We start from the raw sequence: 16,937 nt of genomic DNA, 5'->3' as shown, positions 1-16,937 counted from the left end.
ACGGTGAGCTTGGTTTCTCTAATTAACGAGGCTAAATAACCCAATTAGGTACATTGACACAAATTACAAACACGTGGAAAGGCAAGAGACTCAATTAATTTGTGTCTATGTAACTAATTGGGATATTTAGCATCTCTAATTAGAGAAACCAAGCACACGCCGTTAGCGAAATTAGACGAATTGAGACGGAAAAGAGACTGAAGTACTAAAATGAAACAAATTGAGAGTTCGTGGTACTAATATGCGAGAAAAAAAGTACAGATACTATTTAGGAAAAAAAATGAAAGTACGTGGTATTAAATAGTCATAAACTCTATCATCTTAAGAGTATAAACGGTAGTAACATTTGTAATGACGAAATAGTCATTTTTAAAGGCATTCAATAATTTGTTTAAATATTTTATCAAAAGTATTTAGTGGTAGAAAAAAAACTGGTCCAATTTAAATGTCCAGATTAATTAAAATGTACTCTACTAATAGAGATATTGTACACCAAAACAATATCTATAAAAAAATATAAAACGACAATGACCCAACTTATTTGTTGGTGCTAGGTGCAGAAAAAGGTCACTTTTTTGCTTATTTCCTTTATTTGCTACCATCTTAATTTTTGTTGAAACGAATTAAAATTGTTTGATATTACCGGTATCAACTACCAACCCAATAAAGCCTTCTGAAGCAAGAACAATGCATGCACACTTGTGCCGCAGAGAGATCAGTACGTAAGCAAAAACTGTTCATTTTATACTCTATATATATAATAAGCAGTTCCATAAATACTTATTAGTCTACTTTTAATAGGGCCTTTCTTGACATGGCTGGTAAGCTTATGCATGCTGTTCGTTTCGATGGTTATGGTGGTGGTGCTGCAGCCTTGAAGGTAAATTATTATTCCGTTGTTATCTCATTTATCTCTGCTTGTTTTAGTTGATGTAATCTTAACATTGTTTTTTGTTAAAATTCTTTGAGTTTCAGATTATTACTCTTATTCTATTAGCAACTCTACTGGGCTCTGTTTGGTAGCACGTTTAGCCCAATCTATTCATGGGTTAGGGTGCACTATCCTATTTTTTTTATATTTGGTTAATATATTTTGGGCCCAATTCTGTAGACCGTATGCCATTAGTTGGTTGGCCCAACCACAAAAGTCTGTATAACGGTATCCATTAGGAGTAAAACCAAAAAGACATCAATTAAAACATGAAAAAAGTAAGAGAAAATAGGGGACGCGCTTCTTCAGTTCCTCTTCTTCTCCATTAAGCTTTCTACTAGTAATTTAAACTCTTAAAAATCTTTTCTCACAATCTCTCTCCACCCATCACCTCTCTCTCTCTTCTCACAACGTATTTTGGTTAAGAAGTTTTGAAGATGAGCTATGTATAACTTGGGGTTTCTTTAATCCATGTTAGATCATAATTTGTTTGGCCGATTTGGATGATGGGTATTCATTTTGAAGTTATTACTTGTATAAACATACTCTTTCAGTAGTAAATATTGATTTTCTTTTTTTAGGTTGGTATTCAATTTCAATAATTGTTTTTATTTATTTATTTATTTATTTTTTGAGAAAAATGATTATCTTGTGGATTGCCAGGAAGAACAAAAATGATACCAAACATCTTCCACAGTAGTCTTGACTTGTTTACATATCTACTGTATATGGACTATCTAATGCCAGGTAAATAGTTGCTGCCAAACAGAGCCTAATGATTACTAGCTTCGAGTACTCATAGAGTCATAGCGTATGACTTAGATAAGAAACTGTATTTCTTTTCCACCCCTCATTCCTGGTTAAGCCAGTGCACTACCCACAAGGTTATTAAAGCATTTGTGACAATTCAGGATACGACGGTGACAAAAAGTTTTTTAAAACAGTTACAAAAATTAAACCGCTTTTCTGTGCTAATGGAAGTACAAGTTTTCTCTTAAACAAACATGTTATATAGTGTTTTGAGCAGTTTATTTAGTGTCTTGCACAATTTATATATATAGTGTCGTCAGTTAAACAAGTTAATAATCGAAAACTAATCAATTAAAATCACTATATGAGTTGTACATTCAAGACACTATATAAGTTTCCCACAAACATATCTGTTAACAGATATGTCCGTTTAAGAGAAAGCACTCTCAAGCTGTAAGTCCAAATCACTATATCTATAAAGTTCATTAGTTCAACGGTTTTACCTATACGTAGCCAATTATCAGGCTGCCTTTAATGCATGGTAATCTATAAGCTCTCTTTGCTGCAGCATCTACAGAAATATTAGAGTTTCATGACACTTATTCTCAATACTTAATCGTTGCTTATTTTAGCCTACTAAAGGATATGTGTTAACTGTTAAGATGGAACGCAGAATGCACCGTATCCCCAAACATTTGAAAACTCTATCACTGCACTTGTAACTAGCTATAAGGATTTTGCAAGAAAAGAAAGAGGACATGACGAGGATGCTTTCCAATTGGCTAAGAACGCTAATCCATAAACCCATCTCTCAACATTTTTTGGTAGCTACGGCTACGTCCTTTTCGTTTCTTTTCTCCAAATATCTCACGTATTATTGCACCCCAATTCTAAGGCTCCTGGTTCCGCCCCTTTGTGACCTCTTCCAAACGCCTTTACTCTGTCTATACTCCATAAAGGGAGTCAACCTTTAGCAATTGCCATTTTTTTTTACTAAGTCAGCAATTGCCATTTAAGCACTTTTAATAAATTTAAGTCTTGCATAACAAGCTAGTACTGGTAAACAACGGTACAAACAACCACCCTTATCTCGGTGTCTACTTTTTTCTTCCTTTTTTACCCTATAAATTAAAGGTAAATTTATAAAAATATTGGAATTGTGCATTAAGCCAGAGATAAATTAGACTTTTAGTATGATGAAATTAAAACAAATTGCAAAATTGAATTACCGATCTACTGTATTTCTCCTTCCCCACGTGATTGCACTTTCTTTGCAAACCGCTAGTTCTCTTGGTAACTTCTTTCTTTCTTTCTTTCTCTTGATGGCGGCGAATGAGAACTAACCTGAATTTTGTGCCTGGTGGCAGCATGTAGAGGTTCTGGTTCCTCGTCCTCAAAAAGATGAAGTTCTGCTTAAAATAGATGCCACAAGTCTAAATGCAATTGATTGGTCAATTCAGAAAGGAATGTTGCGACTCATCTTGCCACGCAGGTTCCCTTACATACCTGGTACATTATGACAATCTTTAAGTTACTATACATTCATCATTCTCCATTATGGGCGTTTGGCTTATTATTTATAACTATGATAGTACATTTGTTATTCATTCTAAATTTACTCAAGTATGGACATGTACACCATAAGCTAAAAATAATTCGTGCCGATACATGTCGATGTATCCATGTCTGAGGGATGTACATGAATTTTTGGTATTTTGCCATGTCTTCATATCCTATATCCGTGTCGAATAGTAGTTTTTACCATAAATAAATAAACATATCCGTGTCGGAAACGGAAGTGTAACTTAGAAATTTAACTTAATGTTTTTTTTTGTTTTTTTTAAGTCATCTATAGAGTTAGATAAGTTAGCTAAGTAATCTGCACTCTGGTTTACTTCCCTATAAACATGAGAGAAAAGGACCTCGTGTAGCTTGGAAACATGAAATCTAATAGCATCAACTAAATTACAACAGTACCATGGAGCAATTTTTGTGCCTTTAAGAATTTGGACTGCTCTAAGAGAGTCCGTACAAACTAAAACCTTAGAAAAATTATCATGTTGATGGCAGAGAAGAAGATCGATCTCGATTGCTTTAACTTCTTGAAATAAAACTGATTTTTGAGATCCTCCTCTAGGTAAATATAACATTACCAAGATGATCAATGCCAAAACCTCCATAGCCGACACTGTTCATTTTCACAGAGCCATCCGTGTTCAGTTTTGTATATCCTGGGGGAGGAAACTTCCATTTACACTGAATAGGAGTCTTGGACTTGAACTTAACTTGAATGTCAAGTCTAGTGAGCAAGCTTCTTGTTTCTGGACTGTCCAAAATAGTATCTATTCTTATTCCCAAATAAACTTTCATTTATTTGAGGATAGAATCTGCAACATGCCTCCAAGTGTTTGAGCAATTCTTGAATCTCCTAGCATTTCTCTCCTTCCAAATGTGTCCTATAGCGGCACAAACATACACTTTATAAATTTCAGCTTGCGTATTTTGTTTCCTGCAAGTATTGATAACATCACACCACTCTCCGTTAGCATCTTTCACTGTTCTTCCCAGACATAGAGTATTCTTCACTATATATATTGACCAGATATTTTTTGAAAAATGGCAATCAAAGAAAAGATGCTTTGAATTTTCCTTTGAAGAGTCACAGAAACAACATGAAGAAGTTGTAAGAACTTTTTTTGTGAATAAGTCTATCTTGAGTAGGCAGACTCCCTGAAAAAAGTTGCCAACCATTGAAGGAATATTTTGGCTGAACCAACTTTCCCTAGACCTTTGTGCACCAATTTTGCTTGCTGCGTTTTCCCCTAAGGGCATGATATGCAGCTTTAGATGAAAATACACTTGGCGGGGAGTTCAACCATACTACTTTGTCTTCATTTAGATATGAATTAATGTCAGTTGTTAAAATAGCATCCTTAAGATCTGCATCTGGGAGATGTAGTACAAAATGATTCCAATGGCCATTAGTAATAAGTGAACTAACCTTTGCATCTATAGGAAATTTCCAACAATCTTTTGTAGCTTGTAGGTTGATCAAAGAGTCATTCTTGCAACATGGATCATGCCATAAAAGAGCTTGTTCACCTGTTGCAATGCTATATATATCTAAGGAGATTCATTGCATTTTTTCTGTTGTTGAGTATACTTCTCCAAGTCCAGGAACAGTCCCTAGGCACTTCCATAGTCCAGAAAAATTTCTCTTTAATATGTTCTGCCCATGTCCAAGAGATCCATAAGCCATGTTGTTTACAAGCAAGTTTGTAGATAAGACCACAGTAAGCTGCTCGATTCCAGATAATGGGATCTTGAATAACCAATCCTCCTTCCATATGAAGATATTGAATATTTTCCCTGCTGGATTGATGCATCTTTTTCCCCAATTGGGATCCATTCCATAAGAACTTGGCACAAATCTTCGCTACCATGATCAGGACACATTGCGGTAGTATAAAAGTTTTTGCCCAATAAATGTGGAAAGATGCTAAAATTGAAATGATTAGTTGTAACCTTCCTGCATGGCTCAGAAATCTATCTTTCCAATTCTCAACCTTCATGGTAGTTTTTTCAATCAAAGACAAGCAATCCTTGATTCTAATTATTGCTGAAACCAGAGGAAGGCCAAGATATTTGACTGGAGGAGAGATCAACTGCGCGCCCATAATGTGAGCAAGATGAGTGCCTTCTGCTTGAGAGAGTCTACCTGTGAGTATGGTGGATTTATGAAAATTCAGATGCAGTCTAGTTGCCCTTGAGAAATCCTCCAGAATAAGTTTCAAAGCTCCTATAGAACCCTCATGTCCTTTGATAAAGATTAAGACATCATCTGCAAAGTATAAGTGGGTGATTTTTGTTCTTTTGCAACATGGATGAGGCTTTATATCTCTTCTATGTTGTCCTATTTGAAGGAGTGAGTTAAGAGTTTCCATGATCAGCACGAAAAGGTAGGGTGACATTGGATCACCCTGTCTTAAGCCTTTCTTCCCTTGAAAGAACCCCAAAGGTTCTCCATCGAAGATAATAGAGTAAAATGGAGTGGTAAAGCATATTTTGATCCATGTCTTTAGCTTGTCAGGGAAGTTCAGCTTGTTGAGAATGAGAAGTATAGAATCCTAGTGAACTCAATCAAAAGCCTTTTGGAGATCCACCTTTAGAGTGCATCTTGGGGTGCCATGCTGCCTCGAGTAACTTCTGAGCATCTCATGAGCAAGAAGAAGATTGTCATGTATGCTCCTACTTGGAATGAATGCAGATTGGATAGGAGCCACTAAGTCATATATAACATGCTTAAGTATGTTAGTAATGACTTTAGTAAAGTATTTATAAATGACATTAGTACAAGATATAGGTCTATAGTCAGCTACTTTCGAAGGATTTTTCACTTTAGGGATTAAGTTGATGAACATATAGTTAATGCATTTAGGAATATGAGAGTGAGAGAATATGTACTCGACTGCTAAGATGAAGTATACTCCCACAATGCTCCAATATTTTTTGAAAAAAAATACATTGTAATCATCTGGACCAGGATCACTGTTGTCTTCAATATCAAAGAGTGCTTCCAAGATTTCAGTTTCTGAGACATCTAGTTCAAGGTCATCCTTCTGTTGCTGCTTAAAAGTGCCTGAAACTTGAAGGTCCTGAAAGAATCGATCATTTATTTATTTCAGCTTCATCTTGGTGACCTAGTAACTCTTTGTAAGAGTTTAGAAACTCCTTTGCTACTTGCTTCGTATTATTGATTCTCACTCCATGAGAATTCTCAATAGACCCAAATACAATTTTTAGCTTTTCTTTATTTTATAGCATTGAAGAAGTAGGCATTGCATCGATCACCAAATACCATCCAATCACAATCAGTTTTCTGCTGAAAATCTACTTGCTCCATCATAGATAAATGTATATAAATACCCCGAGCCTCTTTCTCTTTCTGCGCAATAGTAATGTTAGCTGGATCATCATGAAGTAGTTTATGAAGTTTAAACATATCTTTTCTCGCTTCAGTTATTCTGTCATGAAATTTAGAGAAATTGCTTTTGGACCACCTCTTAAGTATTTTCTTCAAGCTCGAGAGTTTGGAATACATAATAAAAACTGGTGTGCCGTAGTATTGTTTTTCCCTACTCTCAGTTCTTACTCCTGCTAAATACAGTAGAACAATCCTTCCATCTGACAGAATTTCGTAACCTATTGAAAATTTAACTTAGAAATGACAATTTTAGAATGGTGAAATTTTAATGTTTCTTTGATTCGACTTTTCATAGTGTTAAATTTAATTTATTGTGAGGTTTATCTTAGCGACATGGACAACCTATTCTACGGTTGGATTGATGAATATGATTTGTGTGGGGTTCCAAGAAGTAGTAGTAAGAGCAGGGGTAAACGATATGTGCATGTATAGAGGGATTATATCTATTACTTTGTGTATTTGTAGTATGTATTTTTGATTTTGTGTTCTAACACATCTTGTGCATGTGATAGCTACTGATGTAGCAGGAGACGTGGTAGAAGTTGGTCTTGGTGTCACAACTTTAAGTGTTGGTGACAAAGTTGTAGCGATGCTTCGCCATTCTGTGAGTGCTTACTTGAAATAATGTTATATTTTGAAAAGATTATTCATATCATTGTTATCATCATTATTATTTTAAAATTACATTACACCACACCATAACAGCCGATTTGTAACGGCTATAAATCTGTTACAAAAAATATTAGTAATGGTTATCTTGTATTGACACAAAAGCGTGACAAATCAACAGTAACGGATATTGGTCACATTTATTATCCATTACTCAATTTGGTCACGGATCTTATATGTTACTTAAATTAATTTCAGTAACACATAAATTTTTTTACAATTCATTATCAACGTTTGTTAATTTTGCACATCATTTGTTTGCAACTGATAAAGTGTTAAAGTGTTAATAATATTCTCTTTCTAACATTTGAAAACCGTTACTAATTTTTTATTGCTAAAGGTTATGTATCAATTACTAATGAATTTTTATTGTATAAAAAAAATGGCTTTTCTTACCTTTTTATATGTAGGGCCACCTGTACTGCTGCATATACCTATACCTGAACCTTTTTTACTCCACAATGTATCACCTGAGTTCTTCCATTCATCCATAACTCTAGTAAACTCTAGAAATTAAATTCTTCCATTCATCCACACAACGAAAAGTAATGAAAAACAACAAAGTGTTCTAAATGCCCACACCAACTAAGTAAAATAGTAAACTTTAGTAATCAAATTATTCCACTCATCCATAGTAAAACGTAATAAAAAACAACAAAATGCTCTAGGCTCATATACCAACCATGTGCAACTTATATTTTCACAAGATCTTGACACCCACAAACTTGGGTTCCAAAAATTCTAATCATTAAAGAAACCAGTGTATATATTCATATCGTTTTGAGTGGTACCTAGTGAAGAAAAACAATTAATTAGCAGGATCCTCTTTAGCCCTTCTCTTGTTGTTCTTGATATCCAATATAGTTTCTAGCATGAATTCAATCTGCATGAAGTCAAGGACTGCCAAATAAGTCACAACCAAAAGGCATGCTAAACGGGTATCTAGGATTTATAAGAAGAAATGTGCATACTCTTTTATTGTCGATCTTTGGTTGGTCATCTGGCATACTTGGAGAATATATAGTACTTCAGATCGACTTCAGATCATTTACTTTGTTATGAACACTAAATATAAAGAATATAAAATCTTTCACAGCTGATAGGTCATCACTTTTAATTTCATCGCACAACCTATTCAAGTAAAAGCAGTACATGTATACATAAGTAGATTATTAGACAAAATGAGCTCAGTTCTTTAACAAGAATGAATTGACCAAAAAAGAAAAGAGAAAATAAGAAAATGTTGTTATTAGGTTTTCGGCCTACCATCAGTACCTTGTTATGTCGACATGTCGTTTCTATTAATTTGTTTTAATTGTAGGCAAGAAAGAAATAGAGACGTGTTACATATAGTCTTGTACTGCATCAAATAGATATGAAGTTGCATCAAACCGATCGAACTCCAGAAACCTATAAAGAACCCAGCCATTTGGAGAGAAAAAAAAATGATCTCCAGTTAGTATTCTCCAACACTCCCCCTCAAGCTGGAGCGAAGATATCCGTCAAGCCCAGCTTGACAATGGAACGCTTGAGCAATGAGGGTCCAACTAGCTTTGTGACCATATCTGTTGTCTGGTCTACCGATCGAACAAACATTGGAACAATAACACTAGCTTTGACCTTCTCTCGTATAAAATGTATATCTACTTCAATATGTTTCGTTCGCTCATGAAGCACAGAATCAGAAGAAAGCATTATGACTGAGTTGTTATCGCATAACAACTTGGAAGAAGGTCCTACAGGAAAACCTAACTCATCATAGAGTGAACGTAGCCAAATAAGCTCACAAGTCCCCTAAGCCATCGCACGATATTTGACCTCTGCAGAAGATCTAGAAGTAACATTATGTTTCTTACTCTTCCAAGATATCAAGTGTGACCCAAAGAAAGTACATAAACCAGATGTTGATCGTCTATTTGTCTTGGAACCAACATAGTTTGCATTAGTATAACAAGACAACCCCGATTGTCTACCTGACGCATAAAACAGACCAAGTCCTGGACATGACTTGAGATATCTCAAGATATGATAAACAACATCCAAGTGAGATGTACGAGGAACATGCATAAATTGACTAACAACGCTAACCACAAATGCTATATCAGGCCTGGTGTTAGTCAAGTAAATCAATCTCCCAACCAAACGTTAATACTGAAATGGATCAGAAAGCAATTCTCCAGACTCAGATGAGAGCTTTGTATTAGGATCCATAGGTGACAATGTTGGTCTACAACCTAGCATGCATGTGTCCTTCAACAAGTCTAGAATATACTTCCTCTTAAAGAGAGATATCCCATGTCGAGAATGTGCTACCTCAATACCTAAAAAGTAGCTAAGGGGGACCAAATCTTTCACATCAAATGCCTTGTTCAAATCAAATTTCACCTTAGCAATACCAAGAATGTCGTCGCCTGTAACAATAATATCATCAACATACACAAGAAATAGGACACGATGTCAAAACTTGTTCTTTCGAACAAAACAAGTATGATCAGATTGGCACCGTCTGAACCCAAAAGACAATACCACTTGGCTGAAATGGGAAAACCAAGCACGAGGTGACTGTTTCAACCCATATAGAGATTTTCGAAGACAACACACTTTCCCAGCATACTCCCCCTCACCGCGAAAACCGGATGAAGGATCCATATAATAGTCTCAGTAAGATTACCATGGAGAAAAAAATTCTTGACGTCCAACTGATATAGAGGCCAAGAATGAGAAGATGCCAAAGAGATCAAGAGCCACACAGAGGAAAGTTTAGCCACCAGAGCAAATGTATCACCAAAATCCTTACCAGGAATCTAAGTAAACCCCTTTGCAACTAACTGTGCCTTGAAACGATCCACAGTACCATCTGCAAAATACTTAATAGAAAACACCCATTTACATTGAACTATTTTCTCACCAAGTGGTAGAGAAACCATATCCCATGTGTGATTTTGTTCCAGTGCTTCCATTTCACATTGCATTGCAGCAATCTAGTGTGGATCATGAAAAGCTTCAGAAACAGATCTAGGGATGGAGATAGAAGATGTTGCAGCCAAGATAGCTTGATAAGAATCAGAAAGTCCCTAATAAGACACAAACTTGCTAATAGAATGGTGAGTACAACATGTAGTAATGAAACAGTCAGGTGGATGTCTGTCTCGTGGAGACTGAAGAGGTGGTGGAGGTGGTGGTGGTGGTATCAGTGATGTAATTGGTGAATCATATCTAGAAGTCAGCTCAACAACAATATCAGAAGTACGCAAAGGAGATATATAGACCCAAATTAGAGGACTTAGGCATAAGTGGCGGTGGTGTAGCCGAGGGTAAACCTGTACATGATCTTCAAATGGATGAGAGTCATTATCAATCACCGGTAAAGATTGAACAAGGACAAAGTTGTCATTTGCAGGTAAAGAAGAACTTGATACAAACGGTCCCTGTAAAGGTGGATTACTTAAAAAGAAAGGTGTATCCTCTAGAAATGTAACATCCATAGTATAATACAACTTTCATGCTAAAAGATCATAACACCGATATCCTTTTGAGAAATGAGTGTACCCTAGAAAGATACATTTAATAGCTTTATCATCTAACTTTGTATGAGTAGGGCTCTGATTTTGCATGAAACACACACAGCCAAATACTTTGGGAACAATAGAGAATAAAACTCTATCAGGATGAAGAACATGGAAAGGGGATTTACCATGTAAAACACGACTTGGAGTGCGGTTGAAAAGATGCACAGTAGTGAGAACAACCATACGCCAATAAGATTTTGGGACATTCATGTTAGACAAAAGACAACGAACAACAACCATGAGACTCCGATTTTTTTGTTCAGCAACACCATTCTGCTCAGGCGTGTAGGTATTAGAAAGTTGTTGAATAATGCCCAACTGATTCAATTGAGACACAAAAGCATCTGATAAATATTCCTTAGCATTGTCAGAACGAAAGCCCCTAACCATAACAATATATTGAGTCTTAATCATTTGAAGAAATTTGGTAAAAGAGGTAAGCACCTCAGATTTTTTCTTTAGTAGATAGACCCAAGTACATCTACTATGATCATCAATAAAAGTAACATAATATCGACCCCCTGACCAAGAGTTCACTGGAGACGATCCCCACACATCTGAGTGGATAAGATCTAATGTACATGGTGAACGATGCATCAGAGAAATAGAAGTAGAATGAGTATGCTTAGACAATTCACATATATGACAATGAAACTTCTAAGATTTGCAAGCTCTCATCAGATCAGGAAACATCAAGCAGAGATACTGGAAGTTAACATGTCTTAAACGAGCATGCCACAAACTCACGGACTGTAAAGAGAAATCATGGGAACCTTGTTCTGGCAACACAGATGCTTGCAATACAGTGATAGGTGTAGATGGTGTAGGGGGTGGATCCCTAAAATAGTACAGTTCATCAAGCTCAAACCCCCTGCCAAGAATTACCCCCGTACCACAGACTTTTATAAGACAACGATCAGAAAGAAAATTTACTGCACAGTTCAAATTTTTTGCTAATCTACTAACCGATAACAAATTCAGAGCAAGTTCAAGTACATGTAGGACAGACTGCAACATAATAGATGATGAAAGGGGAATCTCACCTTTACTAATAATAGGGGTGGATGACCCATCAGCTAGACATACATATCGATTATCAGTATTGGATGCAGTTGATATAAATAAATTTGACTCACCCATTATATGATCACTAGCCCCTGAATCAAGGACACAAGTAGGTGGAGCAGTATATGTACGTGAGGCAGACATAGCAACAGGCTTACCAGAATTCCGCAAGTAAGAACTTTGAACCAAAGAGATAAGCTGATCAAGCTTAGAATTCATTTGATGAAAATTTATTGAAGCAGATAGATTATTAGTCATCTCGTACTAATCAATAGCAAATCTCGCGAACCACTGTAGAGAATTCATTGAAATGAAGCAACCAAACAAACATCAGAAAGAAACAGTTGTAGTCAGGCTTTAAAGAAGATACGAAAAATTTCACTGGCAAGAAGAATTTGCTGAAAAACCCACGGCCACTAATACTGCTATCGGATTACCGCAGATAGTAAAAAAAGATGCAACTCCAAGAAAAAAAATAGTTGAATCTTCAAAAAAGACACGACCAATAATGCTTACCGATATCGATCACTACAGTAGGCAAGAAAGAAATAGAGACGTACAGTCTGCTTGTACTGTGTCAAATAGATATGAAGTTCCAACAAACCGATCGAACTCCGGAACCCCATAAAGAACCCAGCCATTTGGAGAGGGAAAAAAAATGATTTCTAGTTAGTATTCTCCATCCAACATAGAAGCACCGACCAACATGTGACCTTGAGTGCAAAAAACTTATCAGTAAATTAAACATTGATATATTTTGTCTTCTAGTTGTTAAAAATAGGGTGCTCTTTAACTTTGAAGATAGCAAATCAGTAAACTTTAGCACGTGGAAGAACACTCTTCTCTGCTAAAAACAAAGTACCACAACTCCAAATCTTTTCTGCCCGAAAAAAAAATATGACTATGAGTCTATGACATTACTGAGTCGTCTAAATCAATGATTGATTGCTTCTATTGAAAAAATTTCGCCTTCTAACAAAAAAATCAAAAAGAAATGTAGATTTGATTGGATCGAGACATTGCTCCGATACCAAATTGTAATGTAATTGTAAAGGCTTGTCCAGAACAAAGACAGAGGCCAATATTTAGGTCTGGGTCATAATAATAGTTTGTTTATCAGGGTTTGGTCCAAAGCTTGAATATTAGGGTTTGGTCCTACTTCGGGTTCTTGACTATAAGTCAACTCAATTGACTGTGGTTAATCTGCTTGTATTTTTGAAATGCCAATAATACCCCTCGCGTGCAATATCACGTGAATATATAAGTTAGACTTTAATACAAGAAATAAAGTAATCTTCTAGGACTTGGTGCCTACTGTTGTTTGACAAATTAGAGTTTAGTCCTACTTGTCAACTATTAGATTGTCAACTATTAGAATTTCCTTTCTAAGTGAGATTTGCATACCTCTCCAGAACGCTTGGTTGAAAAGCGAACTATCTTAGTCATCTTTGTCAATGCGGTAGAAAGAAAAGCAACATAAACAATCTCATTGAATTCTAATTTCTTCCCTCGATGCGTCGATATCCCTGCAACAGTACTCCTTCCAACTAATAACCAATCGGGCTCATCCAGATCGAAACTCTCCATCATCAAGATTATTCACAACTGGTTTCTTTTCTTCCTTCACAGAAGCAGGACTAGTATTCTGACTAGGACGATAAGATGAAAAGTAGTTAGTCTTCAAACTTGTTACATCGTCATGCTCATTTTTGGGTCTTTTAGGCTGGTACTGATCAACATCAAAAGGCTCTTCCTTAACCAAACCCTTCTTTTCAATATTCTCCAGTTTCACCTTTGAACCATCACATGAGTCAGGCTCCTTTTTTAGTTCACATCGATCGGATTCCTTTACTTCTTCCTTCACCAAACCCTTCTTTTAAGTATCCATACAAAGTAGCTTCCACTTTTATTCCATCACTTACGTCTGACTCCATTCGGTCTACCTCCATCTTATCTTCCTTCTTACCAAGATTCAAATCGGGTTTCACCTCCAAACCATCAAATGATTCAGACACCTTTCTCGATACCATCGGCTTGCTTTCATCCACATCCATCACGTTTTCCTTCACAAACACCTTTTCAAGACCCAATTCACCATCAAATGAGTCACACACCAACTCCCATATCAATGCTCCTGGTACTGTTGCCATCTGAGAGGATTTGGAGGGTTTTGATTTTGGGAGATTGGGCTTTTTAATGGTTGACAAATAGGACTAAACTCTAATTTGTCAAATAACAGTAGGGACCAAGTCCGAGAAGATTACCTTACTTCTTGTATCAAAGTCTAATTTATATATTCACGTGATGTTGCACACGAGGGGTATTATTGACATTTTAAAAATACAAGCACATTGACCACAGTCAACTGAGTTGACTTATAGTCAAGAACCCGAAATAGGACTAAACCCTAATATTCAAGCTTTTCTGGACCAAACCCTAATAAACAAACTATTATTAGCACCCAAACCTAAAAACCCCAATTTTATAGTGTAAAGATTACAAAGTTTCCTAAATACTAGAATATCCTATATTACAAATATGGAAAGAACAACCAATGAAATCAAAGAGAATATCTAATCTATTCTCCAACAGTTTTTGCTAGCTAGATGTCATGACATCCCTTATTAGCTGCAACCTCAATACCCTCACTTATGACCAAACATTCCGCCCAGTAGCTTGTAGTTACGTACTCCCATTGATCCTAGACGAGAAGAGAGACTCCTTTGTGGTCTTTGAATGTGACTCCAATGCCTTCAGGTCCAGGATTCGCCCTTACTGCTCCATCGTCAGTGTTAACTTTGATGGTTGGATTATTAGGTGGATTCCATTGTAAAACCAGCCTTGTCATTTTTGTAAAGAAGTACATTTTTTTCTTCCATGCACAGTGGAGGTAACCATGTGAGAACGTAAGAAACATAGTTCTTTAGTCACGTGGAGGAAGTCGATTTGCATAAAACGGCCTAGCAAATCTGTCTATTAACGAAGGTCTTGATTAATGATATGATGATGACTTCTTGTTGATGTTTTAGCTCGAGTACTAGAGCGTTCCCGCGATATTGACAGTCGACGTCCCTAGCTGCATATTGAGAGTGTGTTTTTGTTGGGTCAGAATTATGTTCTCTGGTAAACTACAAATCGTGTTTAGGGTATGGTCTCTTTGAGTGTGCGTGTGTGTTTCTGCAGTGTGCAGAGTTCGATCCCTTCTCTTGTATTAGCAAATTTTATGCTGTTATTCAATTTTGTTGAATCTCTTTCTTTAAGGATTTCTTTATTTGTTTTTGTAGTTTCTGTTCATGCTCTGAATGGAAACATTCAATTTCAATAATCAAGCATGACTAGCTGTATTTCCTATAATTGAAGATGATTCATGAGATGTATCAAGAAAGGTTTGTTGTTATGTTCCAGTCCTCTTCCACTTACCTTGTCCATTTGAATGACAGATTGGAGGTGGGTTAGCTGAGTTTGCTGTAGCCCCTCAGCATTTGACAATTAAGAGGCCTCCAGAAGTATCAGCAGTTGATGCTGCTGGATTACCTGTTGCTGGCCTAACAGCATTCCTTGCTGTCACGAGGTCTGCTGGTATCAAGCTCGATGGGAGTAACAAACCTCTTAACGTCCTAATCACAGCTGCCTCCGGTGGAGTGGGTCATTATGCTGTCCAATTGGCAAAACTTGGAAACGCGCACGTTACAGCTACTTGTGGGGCAAGGAATATTGATTTTGTCAAGAGTTTAGGGGCAGATGAGGTTCTTGACTATAAGACTCCTGAGGGAGCAGCTCTCAAAAGTCCCTCTGGTAGGAAATATGATGTAGCAATACAGTGTGTGTTGGGTATTCCTTGGTCAACGTTTGAGCCAAATTTGACCGAGTATGGGACGGTGATTGATGTCACTGCTCGGCCTATTGCTTTTATGAAGTTCCTGCTGTGGAAACTAACCTTCCCTAAGAAGCAGGTGGTGCCATTTGTTTTGTTTCCCAAGGCTGAAGACCTTGAATATCTTGTTGAGTTGGTAAAGGAAAGGAAACTTAAGACAATGGTGCAGTCAAAATACCCACTGAGCATGGCCGAAGACGCTTGGTCAAAGGGCTTCGATGGCCACGCTACAGGAAAGGTAGTAGTAGAAATGTAAGAAATCTGTACATATGTATGTGTTGTGTAGTAGGTGGTGACACCTTCTCTCACCTATTTATTAATACACCCATATAAGTGATCGATAATCCTCTACTGTTCAATTCCTCCCCCATACTAGGCATTATTTACTAAGATAAAATTCCATAGTTTCTACTTTAGAACCTCGTTGCAGAAAGCAAAGGTAAAAGAACTCAATTAAGAATTCGTTTAGAACAAGTTAGACCAACTTCAAGAAAAACTAGAAAATAGAATATTTTGGTTGTTGTTGTTGTTGTTTTTTTTTTTTTATTGGCAAGCATGTTTTAAGTGAGATCAGTATCATCAATGCAACCTCTGGTATCATCACCCAAAGGTTTTACCCAATTTCACATAGTGGGCAACATATATTTTTTTTAAAAAACACTTTGGGCATCCAAGTTTTCAATTTTAACAATGTGGGGATTCCGTCAGTTTTCCATCCAAATACACTTAACAGTTGCATTTTTTTTAAAAAAAACATCATAAAAAATTAATCTATATGGAATTTCTGGTCAGGATGATACATACAATATAATATCGTGTATGTCAAGATGCATGATACATATAATATATCATCAACCCGTGAGTCAGTTTTGTAACCCACTATCATCATGTTGGGCACCATTATGTCTTGGTTCGCACCATTGTTACTGGAATTTTTAGTCAGGAAGAGACATACAATATAATATCATGTATGTCAGGATGATACATATAATATATCATCGACCTGTAAGTTGACTGGAGCTTATGACCGTTGTTTATTTTCTTTTTCTATCTGTGTTGAAAACCTTGTTTCCACGTATGTAAGTTAGTGTCCAC

The 16,937-nt window shown here is 36.4% G+C and overlaps 1 protein-coding gene across 2 annotated transcripts; it reads left to right on the top strand.

The window, feature by feature from the left end:
• The first annotated feature begins 804 nt into the window (after positions 1–804).
• Positions 805–16,215, top strand: LOC147494379 (chloroplast envelope quinone oxidoreductase homolog). 2 transcript variants are annotated; one of them, XM_086566008.1, is made up of 4 exons: positions 805–880; positions 3,049–3,190; positions 7,178–7,269; positions 15,409–16,215. In XM_086566008.1, exons 1-4 carry the CDS (start codon positions 815–817, stop codon positions 16,096–16,098), a joined length of 990 nt encoding a protein of 329 aa, XP_086422134.1. In that variant the 5' UTR covers positions 805–814; the 3' UTR covers positions 16,099–16,215. The 2 variants fall into 2 exon arrangements, with proteins under 2 accessions (XP_086422134.1, XP_086422135.1); XM_086566009.1 differs by lacking the exon at positions 805–880 and adding an exon at positions 2,900–2,974.
• Positions 16,216–16,937: the final 722 nt, after the last annotated feature.

The sequence above is a fragment of the Coptis chinensis genome, chromosome 6, assembly GCF_015680905.1.
Source record: "Coptis chinensis isolate HL-2020 chromosome 6, ASM1568090v1, whole genome shotgun sequence".
Taxonomy (NCBI): domain Eukaryota; kingdom Viridiplantae; phylum Streptophyta; class Magnoliopsida; order Ranunculales; family Ranunculaceae; genus Coptis; species Coptis chinensis.
Note: the sequence above shows the minus strand (reverse complement) of the source record. Positions and strands in the feature narration are given on the sequence as shown.